At 41.6% G+C, this 27,785-nt stretch overlaps 1 protein-coding gene and 1 long non-coding RNA gene across 5 annotated transcripts; one reads left to right on the forward strand and one right to left on the reverse strand.

Annotated features, from left to right (window-relative positions):
* Nucleotides 1-12: 12 nt before the first annotated feature.
* LOC121843622 (receptor-interacting serine/threonine-protein kinase 3-like) lies at nucleotides 13-12,511 on the reverse strand. Of its 2 annotated transcripts, XM_042313366.1 has the most exons (8): nucleotides 12,391-12,511; nucleotides 12,080-12,221; nucleotides 6,821-6,984; nucleotides 3,375-3,705; nucleotides 2,842-2,990; nucleotides 1,660-1,721; nucleotides 396-551; nucleotides 13-183 (listed from the first exon to the last, which is right to left on the reverse strand). In XM_042313366.1, exons 3-8 carry the CDS (start codon nucleotides 6,982-6,984, stop codon nucleotides 80-82), a joined length of 966 nt encoding a protein of 321 aa, XP_042169300.1. In that variant the 5' UTR covers nucleotides 12,080-12,221; nucleotides 12,391-12,511; the 3' UTR covers nucleotides 13-79. The 2 variants fall into 2 exon arrangements, with proteins under 2 accessions (XP_042169300.1, XP_042169299.1); XM_042313365.1 differs by lacking the exons at nucleotides 12,080-12,221; nucleotides 12,391-12,511 and adding an exon at nucleotides 8,591-8,750.
* Nucleotides 12,468-24,461, forward strand: LOC112237704. Of its 3 annotated transcripts, none has more exons than XR_006081688.1 (4): nucleotides 12,468-12,486; nucleotides 16,187-16,267; nucleotides 22,518-22,591; nucleotides 23,869-24,461. It is a non-coding gene; the product is annotated as an uncharacterized LOC112237704 (long non-coding RNA). The 3 variants fall into 3 exon arrangements; XR_006081689.1 differs by lacking the exon at nucleotides 12,468-12,486 and adding an exon at nucleotides 16,079-16,097; XR_002951467.2 differs by lacking the exon at nucleotides 12,468-12,486 and having other exon boundaries at nucleotides 16,117-16,267.
* Nucleotides 24,462-27,785: the final 3,324 nt, after the last annotated feature.

Genomic DNA, 27,785 nt, shown 5'->3' on the forward strand with positions numbered 1-27,785 from the left:
AAGGTGGAGCTAAAATGAGGAGTTGTTCAGCTACGTTGCTATAAGTGAATGTTACACATATAGATCGAGAGGCTTTGAATCAGAGTGTCTTGTACAGTACCAGTTTGAGGAGCACTTGATGGACAACGTCGTTTATTGATTGCTTGTGCCTCTCATATGTTCTCTCTGTCACAGTGAGGCAATCTGAATAATAGGCAGAACGAGTTAACAACCAAATAGTCTCTTGTGACAGACTGCTGACATAAATGTCCAATCAGTATTTGGTCCTGGGTTCCAATACGAACAACCGAACAACATATCAAGGTATAAAAAAAAAGGTTAATTATCATGATTAATGACACCTGTTACTCATCAAGTGACAGGGCAAAGTATAAACAACCTTCCTGTAGTCTCACCCAGGAAATGGGGTCTATTAGAAGGCTGTTGGTCCCAGCAATTCACCATGAGGTCCACCATCTCCCCCAGCCCACCAGCCTGGTCCCTGTCCACTGCCTCCAGAGGAGGCCTGTCGCCCAAGGGGACCCGGAACCTCACCATACTGGACTGGAGATCTACAGGAGAGTGAAGTAAGAGAACAAGAAAGTGTAAATAATAGTGAGTAGTGACGGGTGAGATGGAGGAGAGACGGAGAGGAAGACGTGTGTGTTAATGTGTGTGTGTTAATGTGTGTGTTACTGTGTGTGTGTTAATGTGTGTGTGTTAATGTGTGTGTGTTAATGTGTGTGTTAATGTGTGTGTGTTAATGTGTGTGTTAATGTGTGTGTGTTAATGTGTGTGTTAATGTGTGTGTTACTGTGTGTGTGTTACTGTGTGTGTGTTAATGTGTGTGTGTGTGTTAATGTGTGTGTTAATGTGTGTGTGTGTTAATGTGTGTGTTAATGTGTGTGTGTTAATGTGTGTGTGTTAATGTGTGTGTGTTAATGTGTGTGTGTTAATGTGTGTGTGTTAATGTGTGTGTGTTAATGTGTGTGTGTTAATGTGTGTGTTAATGTGTGTGTTAATGTGTGTGTGTTAATGTGTGTGTTAATGTGTGTGTTAATGTTAATGTGTGTGTGTTAATGTGTGTGTGTTAATGTGTGTGTTACTGTGTGTGTTAATGTGTGTGTGTGTGTTAATGTGTGTGTGTGTTAATTTGTGTGTGTGTGTTAATGTGTGTGTGTTAATGTGTGTGTTAATGTGTGTGTTACTGTGTGTGTGTTAATGTGTGTGTGTGTGTGTTAATGTGTGTGTGTGTGTGTGTTAATGTGTGTGTGTTAATGTGTGTGTGTTAATGTGTGTGTTAATGTGTGTGTGTTAATGTGTGTGTGTTAATGTGTGTGTGTGTTAATGTGTGTGTTAATGTGTGTGTGTGTGTGTGTTAATGTGTGTGTGTGTGTGTTAATGTGTGTGTTACTGTGTGTGTGTTAATGTGTGTGTTAATGTGTGTGTGTTAATGTGTGTGTTACTGTGTGTGTTAATGTGTGTGTGTGTTAATGTGTGTGTGTTAATGTGTGTGTTAATGTGTGTGTGTTAATGTGTGTGTGTTGTGTGTGTGTGTGTTAATGTGTGTGTGTGTGTGTGTTAATGTGTGTGTTAATGTGTGTGTGTTAATGTGTGTGTTAATGTGTGTGTGTTAATGTGTGTGTTACAGTGTGTGTGTTAATGTGTTGTGTGTGTTATGAGGGTTATCTGCATAATAGGGCACTTTTCCAGTGAAGATGGACCACAGCAGTATGCCGTAACTGAGACAGAGGAAATAGAGAGAGTTATCGAATGTGCATTCTGAGTGCTGTGTGTTTACCTGTGAGTGCTGTCTCTCTGTGTGTGTAATGTCAGTGAGTGTGTCTCTCTGTGTTGTACCTGTAGAGTGCTGTCTCTGTCTGTGTGATGTAGTGATGTGTGTGATGTGTGTCAGTGAGTGCTGTCTCTCTGTGTACCTTAGATGTCAGTGAGTGTGTGTGTTACCTGTAGATGTCAGTGAGTGAGTGTCTCTCTGTGTTTAGATGTCAGTGTGTGTCTCTCTGTTACCTGTAGATGTAGTGCTGTTCTGTGTTGTATGTGAGTGTGTGTGTACCTGTAGATGTCAGTGAGTGCTGTCTCTCTGTGTGTACCTAGATGTCAGTGAGTGTGTCTCTCTGTGTTGTACCTGTAGATGTCAGTGAGTGCTGTCTCTCTGTGTTGTACCTGTTATGTCAGTGATGTCTCTCTGTGTTGTACCTGTAGATGTGTGAGTGTTCTCTCTGTGTGTACCTGTAGATGTCAGTGACACTGTTGTAGATGTCAGTGAGTGGTTATCTGCATAATCAGGGTGCTGTCTTCTGTGTTGTACCTGTAGATGTCAGTGAGTGCTCTGTGTAACTGAGACAGAGGAAATTGTACCTGAGTTAGTGAGTGCTGTCCTCTGTGTTGTAGATGTCAGTGAGTGCTGTCTCTCTGTGTTGTACCTGTAGATGTCAGTGAGTGCTGTCTCTCTGTGTTGTACCTGTAGATGTCAGTGAGTGCTGTCTCTCTGTGTTGTACCTGTAGATGTCAGTGAGTGCTGTCTCTCTGTGTTGTACCTGTAGATGTCAGTGACTGCTGTCTCTCTGTGTTGTACCTGTAGATGTCAGTGAGTGCTGTCTCTCTGTGTTGTACCTGTAGATGTCAGTGAGTGCTGTCTCTCTGTGTTGTACCTGTAGATGTCAGTGAGTGCTGTCTCTCTGTGTTGTACCTGTAGATGTCAGTGAGTGCTGTCTCTCTGTGTTGTACCTGTAGATGTCAGTGAGTGCTGTCTCTCTGTGTTGTACCTGTAGATGTCAGTGACTGCTGTCTCTCTGTGTTGTACCTGTAGATGTCAGTGAGTGCTGTCTCTCTGTGTTGTACCTGTAGATATCAGTGGCTCGAGTTGGTTCATACGATGATTCAAAAGCCTCAGGGGGCATGTAGCTTAGAGTACCTCCTTCCTTCCCGGGCTCTTCACTGGACATTTCCAAAACACTATGGGAGACTTCAGCAAGGCCAAAATCTGTAAGCTAGAGAGAGAGAGACAGCGAGACAGAGAGAAAGAGAGTGGGTGTGTGAGAGAGAGAGAGAGAGAGAAAGAGAGAGAGAGAAAGAGAGAGAGACAGCGAGACAGATAGAGAGAGAGAAAGAGAGTGAGCGTGTGAGAGAGAGAGAGAGAGAGAGAGAGAGAGAGAAAGAGAGAGAGAGAAAGAGAGAGAGACAGCGAGACAGATAGAGAGAGAGAAAGAGAGTGAGCGTGTGAGAGAGAGAGAAAGAGAGAGAGATGGGCTTAACATAGACTAAACAGAAATAGTCATGTTCAGTAAACATGTGTACTGCCCGTGGGTAGTGATGACTGCATATAGTTCAGACGTATCTCACCACTAGTAGAGACTCAGGATCTTGGGACTTGCCTTTGCATTAAGGTTGTCATCCAGCAGCACGTTATTGGGCTTCAGGTCGCGATGCAGAAGTGGCTGAGGAAGGTTGTGAAGGAAGTTAATTCCCAGAGCGATCTGGTGGGCCAGGCGGAAGGCCAGGGGCCAGGGTGGGGGGCCAGAGAGGCTGGCCTGGAGGGTGGCCAGGGAGCCTATGTTCATTAACTCCATCACAATACCCAGCTGGGTGGAGAGGCCTCTACCTGGAGAGGGAGGGCACCCCTGGTACACCCCCAGAATCCTCACCACATGGGGGCTCCCTCCCTTCTGCATATTCTTTACCTCCTTAAGCAGGGACGTGCTAGAGCTGGAATGAGGTGTGTGTGTGGGGGGGGGGGTAAAGACAGGGATTATAGTCCATGAGCCAAGCCAACAAGTTATTTATCACATACTGCACACCCTTTAGAGTCACAGCTATCCATCAGACTCATTTTTGGGAAAGGTTCAGGTCAACATAACTTTAGGTTAAATATTAGAATTACCTGTATAAATTGCTTTAAAAAAGAAACATATATTTTAACTTTGTTTGACGAGTGGCACTGAAAGGTCATGAAATGACCTTTCTAATGATATATAACATAACCCACTTTGAAAGGACCAGCTACAACTATTGTTTAAAAATCAGCCATATTGTGCCATTGACATTAGACTGTTGGATGTTTAGCCATAGAATTCCACGAAGAAGGGAAGCTATGTTTGTGGATTGTAACTTTGTTGATAGAGGCACCACATGTCACACACACAGCTAGAACATGGTTTTAAAAAAGACTTGTAGATACAGGGCCATCACAGGATGGACACAATAACCCGACAGATATATGGCCGCCAAACAACTCAATGAGGTCTTATTGGATTCCGTCGCAGTGGGGTGTGTGTGTGTGGGGGATGGGAGGATAACACAGGCGCCGTTTGATGGTGAGGTATTTCAGATCGAGAGAACAAAAGGACTTGACTTCTTGTACGTTACTACGGTGACTTAATCATGAAACAAACACCTCCTATTCTTTTTCCCCAGAGGGTTCTTTCTTCCTGTCTGTGTGATGGACGGAGAACCCCGCTGGCTGAATGGACAGGGACGGTATATCCGGAGAGCCATGACTACGTAAAACAGAGTCCCTGATATCTTTCTGTACCCCAGGGAAAAATACTGTACCCTAACCGTAACCTTATTTTTAAGAGTGTAGGTTCACCCCTTCCACATATTCTAGACTGACACTTCAGCCCTGCATCTACTGATGTTTTAAAACCCTGTTCTAGCTGTCTGTGTGAAATGCGGTGCCTCTACCACCAAAGTTACAATACAAAAACATAGCTTCCTCTCTTCGTGGAATGTCAATGGTACAATTTTCCCAATGTTTTAATAGTTGTAGCTGGTATTTTCAAAGTAGGTTATATTACATATAAGTTGAAAGGTAATTTCATGATCTTTTAGAACTACTTGTATGATGAGGGTTTTCTTGTTAAAGCAATTTATACAGGTCATTCTGATGTGTACCCTAGAGGTCAAAGGTAACATTTCTTTTGACCTGAACATTCTGAAAATGTGTCTGACGGATAGCTGTGAATGTTAGCTTTCCAACGAAGAGGGAATACGTGATCAGTAACTTCTTGTATGCTGGCATGGTTTGTCATAGGGTAAAATCCCAATGGGAATAATGGATGGGATGGAAGAATAAAAGAGTGATAACACAGAGAAAAGCTCCCATTGCTAAACTGCTGTCACACATTTTCAAACTTGAGGGAATTAGACCTTCAACAAAAATCTCAGAGACATCGTCACCCCAAGTGAGCCGGTCCGACCCCCTGGCTCATGAACTAGAGCAGGGGTGTCAAACTCATTCCATGGAGGGCCTAGTGTCTGCAGGTTTTTTGTCCTTTCAATTAAGACCTAGACCACCAGGTGTGGGGAGTGCTTTACTAATTAGTGACCTTAATTCATAAATCAAGTACAAGGGAGGAGTGAAAACCTGCAGACACTCGGGCCCTCTGTGGAATGAGTTTGACACATGGACTAGAACCTTAACGAAACCTTTACTTCTCCCAGTGGTACCTTGACATAAATACATTTGACCTAAGAGCAACAACAACAACAACAACATTTTTTAACAAAGACTGTAGGGGCAGCACTTTAAACCAGAAATAAATGACAGATTGCACCTTTAATCAAAATGGTTGACATCATCAAAACGTATAAACTACCGTTCAACAGTTTGGGGTCACTTAGAAATGTCCTTGTTTTTGAAAGAAAAGCATATTTTTTGTCAGTTAAAATAACATCAAATTGATCAGAAATACAGTGCAGACATTGTTAATGTTGTAAATGCCTAATCGAACCCACAAATGCTGATGCTCCAGATACTCAACTAGTCTAAAGAAGGCCAGGTTTATTGCTTCTTTAATCAGAACAACAGTTTTCAGCTGTGCTAACATAATTGCAAAAGGGTTTTCTAATTATCAATTAGCCTTTTAAAATGATAAAATGATAAACTTGGATTAGCTAACACAACGTGCCATTGGAACACAGGAGTGATGGTTGCTGATAATGGGCCTTTGTACGCCTCTGTAGATATTCCATAAAAAAATCAGCTGTTTCCAGCTACAACAGTCATTTACAACATTAACAATGTCTACACTGTATTTCTGATCAATTTGATGTTATTTTAATGGACAAAAAAATGTGCTATTCTTTCAAAAACAAGGACATCTCTAAGTGACCCCAAACATTTGAACGGTAGTATATATATTATTTATAATATATATATTATTGTTTAAATGTAATGTAGTTCAGATAGTTTTCTTTCATATTGGCCAGGGCCCTCATTTAGAGATTGTGACCGGAGCAAACAGAATGAACATATTGTCTTATGCACGGCTGTGGGATGGTCATATTTACCCATCATCATAATGTAGTTCAGATAGTTTTCTTTCATATTGTCCAGGGCCCTCATTTAGAGATTGTGACCGGAGCAAACAGAATGAACATATTGTCTTATGCACGGCTGTGGGATGGTCATATTTACCCATCATCATAATGTAGTTCAGATAGTTTTCTTTCATATTGGCCAGGGCCCTCATTTAGAGATTGTGACCGGAGCAAACAGAATGAACATATTGTCTTATGCACGGCTGTGGGATGGTCATATTTACCCATCATCATAATGTAGTTCAGATAGTTTTCTTTCATATTGTCCAGGGCCCTCATTTAGAGATTGACCGGAGCAAACAGAATGAACATATTTATGCAAACAGAATGAACATATTGTCTTATGCACGGCTGTGGGATGGTCATATTTACCCATCATCATAATGTAGTTCAGATAGTTTTCTTTCATATTGGCCAGGGCCCTCATTTAGAGATTGTGACCGGAGCAAACAGAATGAACATATTGTCTTATGCACGGCTGTGGGATGGTCATATTTACCCATCATCATAATGCAGCAACTTGATGGCCACATCGAACCTCCACTTTATATGCCTGGCCTTGTGGATCTGTCCAAATCCCCCTCCACCAATCACTTCCCAGTCCTGCAGGCTGTCATTACCGATCAGGTCCAGTGGCGGGCTGCTGGGTAACGGCAGCGCCATCTTTCATTAAAATATATTACAAAACATTGATGTTAAATACCTCAACTCACTTATCAAAATAGCATGAAGACATTTACAGTCAAGATATGGTGTTGACACAAAAAAGTACATAACAGACTATCGCAACTCAGTTAATTGGCCAAATTAGTTTATATATATATATTGCACTAAACAATTAAACTCTGTGTTGGGATTCGCATGTCAATAACCTGTGAAATTAACCTTTCGCTTTACTTCAGTATCATGTCCTAAAGGTCATGTTCCCCTGCTCAGCGGTTGCATTCATCAACCAATGGGTGAGTGGCATATCATCAGCTGTGCCATTGGGCACCAGACTGCTATAACATATGATGTGGTTGGCTGATATATAAAATAGCTATCCAGCCATTGTAAGATCTGGCAGGTGTCAGTAATGTCTGACCAATGGAACATGACCTTAATTCATTTAAAACGCAGTCATTTAATATCAAATCAAATCAAAATGTATTTGTCACATACACATGGTTAGCAGATGTTAATGCGAGTGTAGCTAAATGCTTCTAGTTCCGACAATGCAGTAATATCTAACAAGTAATCTAACAATTTCACAACAACTACCTTATACACACAAGTGTAAAGTATGTATATGTACATAAAGATATATGAATGAGTGATGGTACAGAACGACATAGGCAAGATGCAGTAGAGGGTATAGAGTACAGTATATACATATGAGATGAGTAATGTAGGGTATGTAAACATTAGTGGAATTGTTTAAAGTGGCTAGTGATACATTTATTACATACATTTTTCCATTATTAAAGTGGCTAGAGTTGACCAATATATATATATCATATTGGGTGGGGGGGTTCTGAATGAATGTACATTTAGAAAATGCAAAAAGAAAGTTGTTTTAGACCGGCAAACTGTGGAAAGAGAGACATTATACAGCTGGTGGGAGTTGTAGTTCATGTTTGTAGTTCTAAATAAACGGATGTAACTTTTCGGCTTCGCGCTTCTTCTTGGCAGTCAAATACAGAGTTTCGAAACCCAGAGGTGCAAAAGACGAGACTTCCAGGAAAGATTGCGATACACACCAAACAGACCAGCCCGGGGTTTCAGAAGTCAATTAGACAAGTGAAAGATTCTTCCGAAGTTGTTAACTTTCTCGAAATCTAAAGGCACAAGCTAGATTGGAGCCAATGTCTTAAATAGTTGAACATGGTATTACTCCAACCTCTGAAAGTAAAAACTGACACGTTTTCATTTTCGAAAAAACTTTATATTGTTGTCCTGCCTTTGATTTGACGGTCCGCACATGCGCAGTACGCGTTAGAATAGATGACGTCATTAATTTGAATAGCTTCATACTGTATGGTCTTTGTCAAATACTTTGAAAACCGGCAAATAAAAGTAAATTCACCCGGAAACACTTACACGTTTTAATATTTATCTTAGTATGATCGCGTTGTCATGTCTTTGTCAATGCAAACTTTTAGACATTTTTAGCGTACAAAATAAAAATACGGAAGTTACATTTCAGGATCTGACAGTTTCTTCGACGAAATAATGGAAATGTTATTCAATAGAAAATGTTATTAGCGATCATTATGAAACAACCACGTACCTGCATTTGGTGTGATTTTTTGAAACTTGGTCAATCGTGTGCAAATAGATGTAGGCGTATTGGTTCAGTTTAGCGAAGCATGAATTACTGATAGTTTATTGAAAAAGAGTCTGGCTGCTCTGTGTCTTGGAGTAGAGGGGATTTCCACTCTTATGCCATTTGCTACCACGTCATTTCTGGTGAAATATAATTCTTGCAGGATTTACTGATTCTGTTACACATAAAGGCAACAACAATAACAACATTTGTAGTGACCTGATATTAGCCTTTTGGTGTTGGGTGGACAGTCCCTAGGTTCGTGCCCCAGTTGGGGCTCACTATTTTTGTGTACATAAATTATTCTTTGATCGTGTATATTTGGTTGATCTAGATATGCACAGTGCTTAATTTGAGCCGGATCCGGTACATCTACCTGAGAAAGAAAATCACTGTTTGTAATGTAAAAATTATAATGAAAGCAACCAGAGTTCATTTGAGTTATGCCCTCAATACCTAATTCTGCTGCCTCCCTAAAAAAAAAACGTAATTGTAAAACAGATTTTCAGTCCGCGCCTGATATTCTTAGAATTCATTCGTGTTGGTCCGGTCCGGTTTTATGGTCTGCGGTGCGAGAGAGAAGCGCGCCTGTATTTCAGAACTAGAATGAGATTCACTCGATCTATGATCTCGCTCCCTCTCTCTGCTCTAATTGACACGCAACTCTCATCTCTTAACGGTTTCACTTCATCATTTATACACTTATAGAATCATACCGCGGGAAGGTGCTGGAGGAGCAGCACCCCTGATTAATTGAAATGCATTTGCCGAAGTTATAAAATTACTGCTGTCTGTTCAGAAAGAAATTCAATTATACTGAATACAACACCAGGAGTAGGTATATTATTTAGCCACAGATGAACAATAGCTTCTTTAAGCAATAGACTAGCTGTAGATTGTGTTTGCGTAGCCCAATCATAAGGCATATAGACCTAACCCAGGAACGCACAGCAAATCTGTCAGTCTCTACTATAATGCTCTATGTCTCTACTCTAATGCTCTATGTCTCTACTCTAATGCTCTATGTCTCTACTCTAATGCTCTATGTCTCTACTCTAATGCTCTATGTCTCTGCTCTACTCTAATGCTCTGTCTCTGCTCTACTCTAATGCTCTATGCCTCTACTCTAATGCTCTATGTCTCTACTCTAATGCTCTATGTCTCTGCTCTACTATAATACTCTATGCCTCTACTCTAATGCTCTATGTCTCTACTCTAATGCTCTGTCTCTGCTCTACTCTAATACTCTATGCCTCTACTCTAATGCTCTATGTCTCTACTCTAATGCTCTATGTCTCTGCTCTACTCTAATGCTCTATGTCTAAACTCTAATGCTCTATGCCTCTACTCTAATGCTCTATGCCTCTACTCTAATGCTCTATGTCTCTACTCTAATGCTCTATGTCTCTACTCTAATGCTCTATGTCACTACTCTAATGCTCTATGTCACTACTCTAATGCTCTATGTCTCTACTCTAATGCTCTATGTCTCTACTCTAATGCTCTATGTCTCTACTCTAATGCTCTATGTCTCTACTCTAATGCTCTATGTCTCTACTCTAATGCTCTATGTCACTACTCTAATGCTCTATGTCTCTACTCTAATGCTCTATGTCTCTACTCTAATGCTCTATGTCTCTACTCTAATGCTATGTCACTACTATAATGCTCTATGTCACTACTCTAATGCTCTATGTCACTGCTCTATGCCTCTACTCTAATGCTCTATGTCTCTACTCTAATGCTCTATGTCTCTACTCTAATGCTCTATGTCTCTACTCTAATGCTCTATGTCTCTACTCTAATGCTCTATGTCACTACGCAAATGCTATGATGTGCATGCAATGCTTTATTATAAAGAAAAATATATATGAATCTGTTCCGGAACCTCAGAGCCTCTCAGGTCATTTGTTTGTTCTGGCACCTCCCCATTTACAACTTAAACACTGGTCATGTTGTTGTTATTTTTTATGGTTTTACAGGGTAGGATAGAGGCTTATCATTGGCCTGGCCATAACTACTGTCACACAATATCGGAATACTTGGTCAGATGAAATCAGGGAACGATATTTCTGGAAGAATCTCTATTTTAATCCCTTCATGAGTAACAGGTTCAGACCCATATCAGGACTGACTTCACAGAAGTACCGTAGGTTAGCACTGGTGATAAATATGAGGGTTTCATCTCTCTTTAAAAATAATCAATATATTCTCTGTTTCTTATCTCTTTATTGGGCTTTTATTCACTTCCAAATGATTCATAATTAAAGTTTGATAATTGCATCAAGATACATGATCCATCACCAAAGTCCTTCCATCTATATGCATCAGAATAGTTCAGTTGAGTGTTTTTGACCTATGAAGGGGCCTGGCAGAAATGGATAGAGGCAATCAAGGTGTGGAAATGTTCACATACTGTATGTTTTCAAAGAGTAAGGTGGAACTACAGTACAACTGTAATACAGGTCCTAATGGCTGTCCTAGGATCAGATTACCTGACTAAATACTAACCAAACCATTACAGAGTAAGGTGGAACTACAGTACAACTGTAATACAGGTCCTAATGGCTGTCCTAGGATCAGATTATCCTGACTAAATACTAACCAAACCATTACAGAACTAAATCACATCAGATATATATATATTTGTACCTTGTCAGCTCAGGGGTTTGAACTTGCAACCTTCCAGTTACTAGTCCAACGCTCTAACCACTAGGCTACCTTCAGATATATAGAGTTACTAGTCCAACGCTCTAACCACTAGGCTACCTTCAGATGTATAGAGTTACTAGTCCAACGCTCTAACCACTAGGCTACCTTCAGATATATAGAGTTACTAGTCCAACGCTCTAACCACTAGGCTACCTTCAGATATATAGAGTTACTAGTCCAACGCTCTAACCACTAGGCTACCTTCAGATATATAGAGTTACTAGTCCAACGCTCTAACCACTAGGCTACCTTCAGATATATAGAGTTACTAGTCCAACGCTCTAACCACTAGGCTACCTTCAGATATATAGAGTTACTAGTCCAACGCTCTAACCACTAGGCTACCTTCAGATATATAGAGTTACTAGTCCAATGCTCTAACCACTAGGCTACCTTCAGATATATAGAGTTACTAGTCCAACGCTCTAACCACTAGGCTACCTTCAGATATATAGAGTTACTAGTCCAACGCTCTAACCACTAGGCTACCTTCAGATATATAGAGTTACTAGTCCAACGCTCTAACCACTAGGCTACCTTCAGATATATAGAGTTACTAGTCCAACGCTCTAACCACTAGGCTACCTTCAGATATATGGAGTTACTAGTCCAATGCTCTAACCACTAGGCTACCTTCAGATATATAGAGTTACTAGTCCAACGCTCTAACCACTAGGCTACTTTCAGATATATAGGGGCCAATATGGAATGTAGTATGTGGCTTTATGATGAGTCACTCACCCACTGTAGGTCTCTGAAACACAGGAGTACTCTGTGCAGCTCTGACCAGATCCTCTTTGTAGGAAGTCAGCACTTGTCTCTGGACTCTAGCTCCCATGATCCTTTGCTGATACTCCTCTGGGTTCTCCCCCAGTGGGACTGGCTGGTGAGGAAGGAAATGTAGTTATTGGAGTTTTGTTCTGTTATGTAACATTCTCCACGGTGGAGTTTGGCCTGAGCAAGGCACTACAACAGGATATTTAGTGACTTCTCAATCTTTAGTATTCTTTAATATTAGGAAATAAGGAAGTCAAGGAAAGTTCAGAACTTACTCAGACGCACGTCCATCTCAGCTCAGCCGGGGAAAAGGAGACTCTCACAACACGTCCATCTCAGCTCAGCCGGGGAAAAGGAGACTCTCACAACACGTCCATCTCAGCTCAGCCGGGAAAATGTTATCACACTCCATCTCAGCTCAGCCGGGAAAAGGAGACTGGAAAACACTCCATTAGCTGAATGAGGAAATCAACAACTGTGGTGTTTTAGCTTTGCCGGGGTGGAGACTGTGTCCATCTCAGCTCAGTGGTGTGTGTTATCACTCCACCCTGTGTGTGTGTGTGTGTGTGTGTGTGTGTGTAAAGCCATGCAGCAAGTCTAAACACTAAACACTCACCTAATATTCGTATTGCTGTGTGCTCCAGTCCTTTTCTCTATCAGGTGAACCAACACATGTAGTCTACACACATCCTCTATCAGGTGAACCATCACACACACATCCTCTATCAGGTGAACCAACACATGTAGACTACACACATCCTAGACTCTATCAGGTGAACCAACACATGTAGACTACACACATCCTAGACTCTATCAGGTGAACCAACACATGTAGACTACACACATCCTAGACTCTATCAGGTGAACCAACACATGTAGTACTACACATCCTCTATCAGGTGAACCAACACATGTAGTCTACACACATCCTCTATCAGGTGAACCAACACATGTAGACTACACACATCCTAGACTCTATCAGGTGAACCAACACATGTAGACTACACACATCCTAGACTCTATCAGGTGAACCATCACATGTAGACTACACACATCCTCTATCAGGTGAACCAACACATGTAGACTACACACATCCTAGACTCTATCAGGTGAACCATCACATGTAGACTACACACATCCTCTATCAGGTGAACCAACACATGTAGACTACACACATCCTCTATCAGGTGAACCAACACATGTAGTCTACACACATCCTCTATCAGGTGAACCAACACATGTAGTCTACACACATCCTCTATCAGGTGAACCATCACATGTAGTCTACACACATCCTCTATCAGGTGAACCAACACATGTAGTCTACACACATCCTCTATCAGGTGAACCAACACATGTAGACACACACATGAACCAACACATCAGGAGAACCAACACATGTAGTCTACACACATCCTCTATCAGGAGAACCATCACATGTAGACTACACACATCCTCTCTATCAGGAGAACCAACACATGTAGACTACACACATCCTAGACTCTATCAGGTGAACCAACACATGTAGACTACACACATCCTCTATCAGGTGAACCAACACATGTAGACTACACACATCTAGACTCTATCAGGTGAACCATCACATGTAGTCTACACATCCTCATCAGGTGAACCAACACTCTATCAGGTGAACCATCACATGTAGTCTACACACATCCTCTATCAGGTGAACCAACACATGTAGTCTACACACCTCCTAGACTCTATCAGGTGAACCAACACATGTAGTCTACACACATCCTAGACTCTATCAGGTGAACCATCACATGTAGACTACACACCTCCTAGACTCTATCAGGTGAACCAACACATGTAGTCTACACACATCCTAGACTGGTGCCATAGTAAGTATGTGAGGTCACCCTCCCTCCCTTCTGGGTCTCTTACCTCAAAGAATCTAAACTTTGTATTATCTCAAATTACCTTGTGCCAGTTGTCGAGACAACACCAGGTAAACACCTGTAAGGACACGCCCCTCTATCATGCCAACACATGTAGATGACTACACATCCTCTAACAGGTGAATAGACACATGTAGACTACACACATCTCTCTATCAGAAATAGACCATGTGAAACAGACCATGTAGTCTACACACCTCCTAACAGACTCTATCAGGTGAACCAACACATGTAGACCTGACACAGATCCTAACTCTATCAGGTAGAACCAACACATCTAACAGTCTACACACCATCCTAGACTCTAACAGAATGAACCATAGACATGTGACTACACACCTCTACAGACTCTATCAGGTGAACCAACACATGTAGTCTACACACATCCTAGACTGGTGCCATAGTAGAAATGTGAGGTCACCTCCCTCCCTTCTACAGGTCTCTTACCTAACAAATGAATCTAAACTTTGTACAGATTATCTCAAATTACCTTGTGACCAGTTCTAACAGAATGATATTAACACCAGGTAAACACCTGTAAGGACACGCCCCTCTAATGCTCCAGAATGATATTAATAGACCATGTGACTACAGATTTCTAACAGAATGATATTAATATACCATGTGACTACAGATCTAACAGAATGATATTAATAGACCATGTGACTACAGATCTCTCTAACAGAATGATATTAATAGACCATGTGACTACAGATCTCTCTAACAGAATGATATTAATAGACCATGTGACTACAGATCTCTAACAGAATGATATTAATAGACCATGTGACTACAGATCTCTAACAGAATGATATTAATAGACCATGTGACTACAGATCTCTAACAGAATGATATAAATAGACCATGTGACTACAGATCTCTAACAGAATGATATTAATAGACCATGTGACTACAGATCTCTCTAACAGAATGATATTAATAGACCATGTGACTACAGATCTCTCTAACAGAATGATATAAATAGACCATGTGACTACAGATCTAACAGAATGATATTAATAGACCATGTGACTACAGATCTCTCTAACAGAATGATATTAATAGACCATGTGACTACAGATCTCTCTAACAGAATGATATTAATAGACCATGTGACTACAGATCTCTCTAACAGAATGATATTAATAGACCATGTGACTACAGATCTCTCTAACAGAATGATATTAATAGACCATGTGACTACAGATCTAACAGAAAGATATTAATAGACCATGTGACTACAGATCTCTCTAACAGAATGATATTAATAGACCATGTGACTACAGATCTCTCTAACAGAATGATATTAATAGACCATGTGACTACAGATCTAACAGAATGATATTAATAGACCATGTGACTACAGATCTCTAACAGAATGATATTAATAGACCATGTGACTACAGATCTCTCTAACAGAATGATATTAATAGACCATGTGACTACAGATCTCTCTAACAGAATGATATTAATAGACCATGTGACTACAGATCTCTCTAACAGAATGATATTAATAGACCATGTGACTACAGATCTCTCTAACAGAATGATATTAATAGACCATGTGACTACAGATCTCTCTAACAGAATGATATTAATAGACCATGTGACTACAGATCTCTCTAACAGAATGATATTAATAGACCATGTGACTACAGGTCTCTCTAACAGAATGATATTAATAGACCATGTGACTACAGATCTCTCTAACAGAATGATATTAATAGACCATGTGACTACAGATCTCTCTAACAGAATGATATTAATAGACCATGTGACTACAGGTCTCTCTAACAGAATGATATTAATATACCATGTGACTACAGATCTCTAACAGAATGATATTAATATACCATGTGACTACAGATCTCTCTAACAGAATGATATTAATAGACCATGTGACTACAGATCTCTCTAACAGAATGATATTAATAGACCATGTGACTACAGGTCTCTCTAACAGAATGATATTAATAGACCATGTGACTACAGATCTCTAACAGAATGATATTAATAGACCATGTGACTACAGGTCTCTCTAACAAATACAAGAGGAAATAGTGAGTACATGAGAAAAGCAATGGTTTGTATCTTTCACTAAGCAGTAGTAAACTATGAATGGGGGTGGTGCCTCTCATCTTGGTTTCAGGTCAGGGAAAATGAAACTTAAATCCTCACCATCACAACATCATCAACTGAGGCAGCAGAGACAGACAGGACAAAGTAACAGGTAGGTGTTGAATGGTTTAGTTTTCTGAAAAATCTATTTGAATCAGGGATACCTGAACAATGTGTATGATAGGATACACGTTAACGTCCCAAGTACTGCTACATACTTCCATTCATTTTTTAAAAATGGTACCAGTTACTTCAGATGAGTCCCGTCACATACCATCGTGCTTGTGAGAATCTCCCCTTTCCATAGTGGAGTCATATTCGTTTGTAGTCCAAACCATTCAGACGCTACAGACAGAAGTTGGCACATCGGCGGTACTGACTTCAGACGAGTCTCATAACACTTGTGGGGGGTTTGTAGTCCAAACCATTCAGACGCTACAGACAGAAGTTGGCACATCGGCGGTACTGACTTCAGACGAGTCTCATAACACTTGTGGGGGTCGTAGAGCAAAGCGAAGAACATCTTTCTGTAGGCCAAACCGTTCGGACGCTACAGCCGTGTTCGTGAGAAGACCGGTTTTCGCGATGCCTCATGGTCTGACGAACATCGCTGTATCTCGGCCACCTTCCTCCACCGCAGATGCAGAAGTCCGATATCCGCGGATTTGGTAGATTGAGAAGCAGCGGAAAACAGAAAGGAAAACGCGGCACACATTTCCAGGAATTTGTCTACAACTCCAATGCCCGCGGAAAGTGCCTGGATGTGGTATGTTCTGCAGTGTTGAGATGGAGAAGCAGTCCATGCAAAACAACACATACAGTATCTTTCATTTAAACTGATGGATTTTAAATGGGGATTTTTTATTATGTTACTTAGCTTGAAGCAAGGGTGAATCAATAGACTCGTTGTTTATTGTGAAACAGTCTGTTCTGTTTTACATGTTATTGTGTTCTATGTTTATTATGTTGCATGTTCTATGTTTATTCTGTTCTATGTTAATTCTGTTCTGTGTTTATTATGTTCTATGTTTATTCTTCTCTATGATCTATGTTTATTCTGTTCTATGATCTATGTTTATTCTATTCTATTTTCTATGTTTATTCTGTTCTATGTTTTATGTTTATTCTATTTTCTATGTTTATTCTGTTCTATTTTCTATGTTTATTCTGTTCTATTTTCTATGTTTATTCTGTTCTATTTTCTATGTTTATTCTTCTCTATTTTCTATGTTTATTCTTCTCTATTTTCTATGTTTATTCTGTTCTATTTTCTATGTTTATTCTGTTCTATTTTCTATGTTTATTCTTCTCTGTTTTTATTTTATTTTATTTCACCTTTATTTAACCAGGTAGACTAGTTGAGAACAAGTTCTCATTTACAACTGCGACCTGGCCAAGATAAAGCATAGCAGTGTGAGCAGACAACACAGGGTTACACATGGAATAAACAATTAACAAGTCAATAACACAGTAGAAAACAAAGGGGGAGTCTATATACAATGTGTGCAAAAGGCATGAGGAGGTAGATGAATAGTTACAATTTTGCAGATTAACACTGGAGTGATAAATGATCAGATGGTCATGTACAGGTAGAGATACTGGTGTGCAAAAGAGCAGAAAAGTAAATAAATAAAAACAGTATGGGGATGAGGTAGGTGAAAATGGGTGGGCTATTTACCAATAGACTATGTACAGCTGCAGCGATCGGTTAGCTGCTCAGATAGCTGATGTTTTGAAGTTGGTGAGGGAGATAAAAGTCTCCAACTTCAGCGATTTTTGCAATTCGTTCCAGTCACAGGCAGCAGAGTACTGGAACGAAAGGCGGCCAAATGAGGTGTTGGCTTTAGGGATGATCAGTGAGATACACCTGCTGGAGCGCGTGCTACGGATGGGTGTTGCCATCGTGACCAGTGAACTGAGCTTTAGGCGGAGCTTTACCTAGCATGGACTTGTAGATGACCTGGAGCCAGTGGGTCTGGCGACGAATATGTAGTGAGGGCCAGCCGACTAGAGCATACAAGTCGCAGTGGTGGGTGGTATAAGGTGCTCTCGTGACAAAACGGATGGCACTGTGATATACTGCATCCAGTTTGCTGAGTAGAGTGTTGGAAGCCATTTTGTAGATGACATCGCCGAAGTCGAGGATTGGTAGGATAGTCAGTTTTACTAGGGTAAGCTTGGCGGCGTGAGTGAAGGAGGCTTTGTTGCGGAATAGAAAGCCGACTCTTGATTTGATTTTTGATTGGAGATGTTTGATATGAGTCTGGAAGGAGAGTTTGCAGTCTAGCCAGACACCTAGGTACTTATAGATGTCCACATATTCAAGGTCGGAACCATCCAGGGTGGTGATGCTAGTCGGGCATGCGGGTGCAGGCAGCGATCGGTTGAAAAGCATGCATTTGGTTTTACTAGCATTTAAGAGCAGTTGGAGGCCACGGAAGGAGTGTTGTATGGCATTGAAGCTTGTTTGGAGGTTAGATAGCACAGTGTCCAATGACGGGCCGAAAGTATATAGAATGGTGTCGTCTGCGTAGAGGTGGATCAGGGAATCGCCCGCAGCAAGAGCAACATCATTGATATACACAGAGAAAAGAGTCGGCCCGAGAATTGAACCCTGTGGCACCCCCATAGAGACTGCCAGAGGACCGGACAGCATGCCCTCCGATTTGACACACTGAACTCTGTCTGCAAAGTAATTGGTGAACCAGGCAAGGCAGTCATCCGAAAAACCGAGGCTACTGAGTCTGCCGATGAGAATATGGTGATTGACAGAGTCGAAGGCCTTGGCAAGGTCGATGAAGACGGCTGCACAGTACTGTCTTTTATCGATGGCAGTTATGATATCGTTTAGTACCTTGAGTGTGGCTGAGGTGCACCCGTGACCGGCTCGGAAGCCAGATTGCACAGCGGAGAAGGTACGGTGGGATTCGAGATGGTCAGTGACCTGTTTGTTGACTTGGCTTTCGAAGACCTTAGATAGGCAGGGCAGGATGGATATAGGTCTGTAACAGTTTGGGTCCAGGGTGTCTCCCCCTTTGAAGAGGGGGATGACTGCGGCAGCTTTCCAATCCTTGGGGATCTCAGACGATATGAAAGAGAGGTTGAACAGGCTGGTAATAGGGGTTGCGACAATGGCGGCGGATAGTTTCAGAAATAGGGGGTCCAGATTGTCAAGCCCAGCTGATTTGTACGGGTCCAGGTTTTGCAGCTCTTTCAGAACATCTGCTATCTGGATTTGGGTAAAGGAGAGGAGAGGCTTGGAGAGGCTTGGGCGAGGAGCTGCCGGTGGGGAGGAGATGTTGGCCGAGGTTGGAGTAGCCAAGCGGAAGGCATGGCCAGCCATTGAGAAATGCTTATTGAAGTTTTCGATAATCATGGATTTATCGGTGGTGACCGTGTTACCTAGCCTCAGTGCAGTGGGCAGCTGGGAGGAGGTGCTCTTGTTCTCCATGGACTTCACAGTGTCCCAGAACTTTTTGGAGTTGGAGCTACAGGATGCAAACTTCTGCCTGAAGAAGCTGGCCTTAGCTTTCCTGACTGACTGCGTGTATTGGTTCCGGACTTCCCTGAACAGTTGCATATCACGGGGACTATTCGATGCTATTGCAGTCCGCCACAGGATGTTTTTGTGCTGGTCGAGGGCAGTCAGGTCTGGGGTGAACCAAGGACTGTATCTGTTCTTAGTTCTGCATGCTTATCTAAAATGGTGAGGAAGTTACTTTTAAAGAATGACCAGGCATCCTCAACTGACGGGATGAGGTCAATGTCCTTCCAGGATACCCGGGCCAGGTCGATTAGAAAGGCCTGCTCACAGAAGTGTTTTAGGGAGCGTTTGACCGTGATGAGGGGTGGTCGTTTGACTGCGGCTCCGTAGCGGATACAGGCAATGAGGCAGTGATCTCTGAGATCCTGGTTGAAGACAGCGGAGGTGTATTTGGAGGGCCAGTTGGTCAGGATGACGTCTATGAGGGTGCCCTTGTTTACAGAGTTAGGGTTGTACCTGGTGGGTTCCTTGATGATTTGTGTGAGATTGAGGGCATCTAGCTTAGATTGTAGGACTGGCGGGGTGTTAAGCATATCCCAGTTTAGGTCACCTAACAGAACAAACTCTGAGGCTAGATGGGGGGCGATCAATTCACAAATGGTGTCCAGGGCACAGCTGGGAGCTGAGGGGGGTCGGTAGCAGGCGGCAACAGTGAGAGACTTATTTCTGGAGAGAGTAATTTTCAAAATTAGTAGTTCGAACTGTTTGGGTATGGACCTGGAAAGTATGACATTACTTTGCAGGCTATCTCTGCAGTAGACTGCAACTCCTCCCCCTTTGGCAGATCTATCTTGACGGAAGATGTTATAGTTGGGTATGGAAATCTCTGAATTTTTGGTGGCCTTCCTGAGCCAGGATTCAGACACAGCAAGGACATCAGGGTTAGCAGAGTGTGCTAGAGCAGTGAGTAAAACAAACTTAGGGAGGAGGCTTCTGATGTTGACATGCATGAAACCAAGGCTTTTACGATCACAGAAGTCAACAAATGAGGGTGCCTGGGGACATGCAGGGCCTGGGTTTACCTCCACATCACCCGCGGAACAGAGAAGGAATAGTATGAGGGTGCGGCTAAAGGCTATCAAAACTGGTCGCCTAGAGCGTTGGGGACAGAGAATAAGAGGAGCAGGTTTCTGGGCATGGTAGAATATATTCAGGGCATAATGCGCAGACAGGGGTATGGTGGGGTGCGGGTACAGCGGAGGTAAGCCCAGGCACTGGGTGATGATGAGAGAGGTTGTATCTCTGGACATGCTGGTTGTAATGGGTGAGGTCACCGCATGTGTGGGAGGTGGGACAAAGGAGGTATCAGGGGTATGAAGAGTAGAACTAGGGGCTCCATTGTGAACTAAAACAATGATAACTAACCTGAGCAACAGTATACAAGGCATATTGACATTTGAGAGAGACATACAGCGAGGCATACAGTAATCACAGGTGTTGAATTGGGAAAGCTAGCTAAAACAGTAGGTGAGACAACAGCTAATCAGCTAGCACAACAACAGCAAGTAAAATGGCGTTGACTAGGCAACGGGGCCGACAGATAAACATAAACAAGCAGAATGGAGTACCGTCATTAATGGACAGTCCAGCGTGCATCAGCTATGTAGCCAAGAGATCAGTGTCCAGGGGGCAGCGGTGGATGGGGCAGGGGAGCTGGACTGGCGAGTGTTATCCAGGTTGAAAAAAAAAGTTAACAATGACTAAATAGCTTGTAGCTAGTTAGCTGGTTGGCTTCTGGAGGTTCTTGAGTGTGTTCTAAAAATTAAAAATAATAGCGATTCCGTGTCACATTGGGTGAGGCAGGTTTCCGGAAAGGTATAAACAGATTAAAAATCAAAAAGAGATAGAAAGTGAGTATGGGTCCGGTGCGTGTTTGGGACGCGGCGATTCAGACGGTTAGCAGGCCTGTGCTAACAAGCTAACAGTTCGTAGGCCCGGGCTAAACAAGGTAGCAGTTAGCGGACCGGGGCTAGACAAGCTAGCAGTTAGCAGGCCGAGTTTAGCAAGCAGGGAGATAGCGAGGGCTAGAGAGTTGGCCTTTGGGGGACGTCGCGATGGGGTGAGTCTGTTTATTCCTCTTCATGCGGTGACATCGATAGACCGGCCGTGGGCCCGGGTATTGTAGCCCAGGAGTATGCTATGGTGGTTGTACAGGTGCGCTGGCCGGGCTAGCTTCACGCTAAGTGGGTGGAAGCGCTAGCCAGGAGTAATCATCCGGGGTTGCGGTTTAGCTAGATAGCTAGTTGTGAAGATCCAGCTGAAAAATGTTCCGTTTGCGGTGGGAATCCGGGGATGAATCCGGGGATGAAAAATAAATAGGTCCGTTATGCTCTGGTTAGAGTCGCGTTGTTCGAGCTGGCGAGAGCTTTCCGAGCTAAAGGTTAGCTTAGCTGATGACCGGTTAGCTGAAGACCGCTAGCATAGCTGGTGGTTAGCTGGCTAGCTTCAGTTGAGGGGTTCCGGTTCCCGAAGTAAATATAAATACTTTAGGAAAAATAGCTACATTGGGTGAGGCGGGTTGCAGGAGAGTATTTGGAAGCTTAGGTTTAGCAAAATGTTTTTGAAGAGATATGCGAAGAAAAATATGTAAAAAACGAAAAATATACGATATATACAAGGGACACGAGACAGGACGACTTACTGCTACGCCATCTTGGAGATCTGTGATCTATGTTTATTCTGTTCTATTTTCTATGTTTATTCTTCTCTATGATCTATGTTTATTCTGTTCTATTTTCTATGTTTATTCTGTTCTATGTTCATTGTTTAACTGGTAAACAACATCACTTCATTGTCTAATTTCTATGCTTTATTGTAGACACCCTCTTCATTGAGTTGAATTGAGTTCAGGATAAACAACAGAGGAAAAGTACCTCAAAATTATGACTTCAGGTGAGTGCTTTACCGTGATTAAAACCCAAACTTCCCTCTCCTATAGGAGAGGACAGTTCAGTAGTGATACTCTACTATTGTAGTGTAACAGCTTCCCTATCATAGAGGACAGTAGTGATGCTCTACTATTGTAGTGTAACAGCTTCCCTATCATAGATGACAGTTCAGTAGTGATACTCTACTATTGTAGTATAACAGCTTCCCTATAATAGAGACCAGTTCAGTAGTGATACTCTACTATTGTAGTGTAACAGCTTCCCTATCATAGAGGACAGTTCAGTAGTGATACTGTACTATTGTAGTGTAACAGCTTCCCTATCATAGAGTCCAGTTCAGTAGTGATACTCTACTATTGTAGTGTAACAGCTTCCCTATCATAGAGGACAGTAGTGATACTCTACTATTGTAGTGTAACAGCTTCCCTATCATAGAGACCAGTTCAGTAGTGATACTCTACTATTGTAGTGTAACAGCTTCCCTATCATAGAGGACAGTTCAGTAGTGATACTCTACTATTGTAGTGTAACAGCTTCCCTATCATAGAGGACAGTTCAGTAGTGATACTCTACTATTGTAGTGTAACAGCTTCCCTATCATAGAGGACAGTTCAGTAGTGATGCTCTACTATTGTAGTGTAACAGCTTCCCTATCATAGAGGACAGTTCAGTAGTGATACTCTACTATTGTAGTGTAACAGCTTCCCTACAATCGAGACCAGTTCAGTAGTGATACTCTACTATTGTAGTGTAACAGCTACCCTATCATAGAGGACAGTTCAGTAGTGATACTCTACTATTGTAGTGTAACTGCTTCCCTACAATAGAGACCAGTTCAGTAGTGATACTCTACTATTGTAGTGTAACAGCTTCCCTATCATAGAGGACAGTAGTGATACTCTACTATTGTAGTATAACAGCTTCCCTATCATAGAGACCAGTTCAGTAGTGATACTCTACTATTGTAGTGTAACAGCTTCCCTATCATAGAGGACAGTTCAATAGTGATACTCTACTATTGTAGTGTAACAGCTTCCCTATCATAGAGGACAGTTCAGTAGTGATACTCTACTATTGTAGTGTAACAGCTTCCCTATCATAGAGGACAGTAGTGATACTCTACTATTGTAGTGTAAAAACTGGATGCCTGAAGCCAAAGTAAAAGATAACCACTTGTTTTGTTTTTATTCTTTCAAGTATCATTAAATGACAGATCTGCTGAATACTGCTGAATACTGCAGATTGTTAATGATTAATCCTCGGTGTGTATGTGTGTCACAGCTCCTGATAAACCAGATTGTGGGCCGATGGTGGTTACTGTTGGAGTCTTGACGTTGGTCATTGGAATCGCTGTTGGAGTGAAACTGAAGGAGGCCACAGACCGGTTCGTTCAACAACATCAATGGAAGATCATTGCCTTTGTCACTGTTTTTATTGTTGTTTGTATCATGGTGCTTCTGATCTTGAAGAAACAGGAAGTATAGAGGGATACTGAAGCCTGACTCCTACGATTAGCAGACACTTCTCAGTCAGTCACACACAACTCCCTCTGGATAAGATCTGCTAAATGACTGAACTGTAAACAACATTTGGATAAAAGTGATTCATAGTAGGCTAGATGTATTTGTCTAAGATTGTATTCCTATTTTAATGTGACCACGATCCTTTTCCATCTCTGGCCATCTCTGTGTGTGCTCGTACTTTGTCAATGTTTGTGATTTATAGTTGTAAGTGTCTTATAGATCAGTTGAACATCGACTTAATATTATGTTTTTGTAACCAATTGCCTGTGTCTCTTCAACTCATTTGTTTTTGCTCATCAACATGTCAGTATCTTCTGGGCTGATTAAACCAAATAGTAAATCAAATTTTAACTAACGTGATCTCTTATTTTACATGTTGACCTTAGAACTTTGACCCAGTGACTAAAAACATTTAAACTAGAAAAACACAGGGGACAACATCGAGGCCAACACCCCCAGCACGTAAGAGGGTTCGCCGCATACGTCGGGGGAAGAAGAACCCCCCCCCCTGACATCAGCTCACCTCAGTATTCTCTATAAGAGGTTATGACCCTGACATCAGCTCACCTCAGTGTTCTCTATTAGGGGTTATGACCCTGACATCAGCTCACCTCAGTGTTCTCTATAATGGTTATAACCCTGACATCACCTCAGTGTTCTCTATAAGGGGTTATGACCCTGACATCAGCTCACCTAAGTGTTCTCTATAAGGGGTTATGACCCTGACATCAGCTCACCTCAGTGTTCTCTATAAGGGGTTATGACCCTGACATCAGCTCACCTCAGTGTTCTCAAGAAGGGGTTATGACCCTGACATCAGCTCACCTCAGTGTTCTCAAGAAGGGGTTATGACCCTGACATCAGCTCACCTCAGTGTTCTCTATAATGGTTATAACCCTGACATCACCTCAGTGTTCTCTATAAGGGGTTATGACCCTGACATCAGCTCACCTAAGTGTTCTCTATAAGGGGTTATGACCCTGACATCAGCTCACCTCAGTGTTCTCTATAAGGGGTTATGACCCTGACATCAGCTCACCTCAGTGTTCTCTATGAGGGGTTATGACCCTGACATCAGCTCACCTAAGTGTTCTCTATAAGGGGTTATGACCCTGACATCAGCTCACCTCAGTGTTCTCTATAAGGGGTTATGACCCTGACATCAGCTCACCTCAGTGTTCTCTATGAGGGGTTATGACCCTGACATCAGCTCACCTAAGTGTTCTCTATAAGGGGTTATGACCCTGACATCAGCTCACCTCAGTGTTCTCTATAAGGGGTTATGACCCTGACATCAGCTCACCTAAGTGTTCTCTATAAGGGGTTATGACCCTGACATCAGCTCACCTCAGTGTTCTCTATAAGGGGTTATGACCCTGACATCAGCTCAGTGTTCTCAATAAGGGGTTCTGACGCTGACATCAGCTCACCTCAGTGTTCTCAATAAGGGGTAATCATTGTACCCACTGCACACATTAATGAATTTGACATCCAGATAGATCTATTCAAGTTTTCCTTAGTCTGAGATTGCGTGAGTTCTTTGATAAGAGTGAAACTACATGACTCCACGTGAAATGTCATCCTCAGTGAGATGTATACACAGGTCTACCACGCTATTCAATAGACGTACCTGTCCTACCTTGAGTCAAGGAGAAGTTGGAGCCTTTAACCCAGCTGAGGTACCTGACAACTCTGAGAGAACAACATTTAGAGCAAACCGTTTGTTTGTACCTCCCCCCAAATGCAATGCGTCCATAGAAACCTTCTGTAGGATTGTTGACTATTATGTAGGTGACCTGCTGAAAGACAAACAGAAACACAAATCCTATGATAACCTGAGACAAGAGAATGGCTCTTCAGTCAGATCCTTTGATTATCATAAAATAAATGTGACAAAGGAGGAATTTGTAAACAAAACAAATGTGACTATGTGAATAAATGTCGCCGACAACTATCTAAAGCACCAAATAAGAGCACCAGTACAAAATGCAATACCAACAACAGCATAACCAGCCCTACAAATATATCATATGTGTTAGGGTAGTAGTTGTCATAGGGACAACACCAAAACTCAGTTATGTTAGGATATGTGTTACGGTAGTAGTTGTCATAGGGACAACACCAGGACTCTAGTGGGTTACTGACTTCCCTGAGGAAGATGCCTGTAACGGTGTTCTTGTGTCGAAGGAGAGGCGGACCAAAACGCAGCGTGGTTATTATTCATGGTTCTTTAATAAAGAAACTATACATGAATAGACTAACAAAACCAAGACATGTGAAAAAAAAAAAAAACAAAACAGCCCTATCTGGTGCAAACACAGCGACAGGAACAATCACCCACAAACCAACACCAAACAGGCTACCTAAATATGGTTCCCAATCAGAGACAATGACTAACACCTGCCTCTGATTGAGAACCATATCAGGCCAAACACAGAAACAGACAAACTAGACACACAACATAGAATGCCCACTCAGAAACATACAAAGCAAACTATGGTCAGTGTGTGACAATGCCATCCTTTTTTGTGTCAGGTTTCCCCTGCTAGTACTATTGCATTGAATATGAACTCAAAATCAGTTAAACAGTCATATTGAAATGTTTAAAGATTGCCCATCCACCTGTGTCAGGTGATCTGATAAGTAACTTCCAAGAAGCAATCAAAGGTTGTCTCAGAACATGTTAGGGTGTCAATGAAATGCAGGTTGACATTTATTTTCATTAATCTTGACCTGGAGGCAGAACTGAGAGATTTCCACTCGATGAGTCAGCTGCAAAGTCTGAATGTAGCCATCAACACAACACAATATTAGAAGGTAGCCATCAACACAACACAGTATTAGAATGTAGCCATCAAAGCAACACAATATTAGAATGTAGCCATCAAAACAACACAATATTAGAATGTAGCCATCAAAACAACACAATATTAGAATGTACCCATCAAAACAACACAATATTAGAATGTAGCCATCAAAACAACACAATATTAGAATGTAGCCATCAAAACAACACAATATTAGAATGTAGCCATCAAAACAACACAATATTAGAATGTACCCATCAAAACAACACAATATTAGAATGTACCCATCAAAACAACACAATATTAGAATGTACCCATCAAAACAACACAATATTAGAATGTAGCCATCAAAACAACACAATATTAGAATGTAGCCATCAACACAATATTAGAATGTAGCCATCAAAACAACACAATATTAGAATGTAGCCATCAACACAACACAATATTAGAATGTAGCCATCAACACAATATTAGAATGTAGCCATCAAAACAACACAATATTAGAATGTAGCCATCAAAACAACACAATATTAGAATGTAGCCATGGAGAAACAGAAAAACAATATTAGAATGTAGCCATCAACAACACATATTAGAATGTAGCCATCAAAACAACACAGTATTAGAATGTAGCCATCAACACAACACAATATTAGAATGTAGCCATTAAAACAACACAATATTATAATGTAGCCATGGAGAATTTGTTCAGAATGGAAACTAATGAAAGGTAGCCATCAACACAGTATTAGAATGTAGCCATCAAAACAACACAGTATTGGAATGTAGCCATCAAAACAACACAGTATTGGAATGTAGTCATCAAAACAACACAATATCAGATGTGTTGCATGTGCCAAATCAA

The sequence above is a fragment of the Oncorhynchus tshawytscha genome, unplaced genomic scaffold, assembly GCF_018296145.1.
Source record: "Oncorhynchus tshawytscha isolate Ot180627B unplaced genomic scaffold, Otsh_v2.0 Un_contig_1407_pilon_pilon, whole genome shotgun sequence".
Classification (NCBI taxonomy): domain Eukaryota; kingdom Metazoa; phylum Chordata; class Actinopteri; order Salmoniformes; family Salmonidae; genus Oncorhynchus; species Oncorhynchus tshawytscha.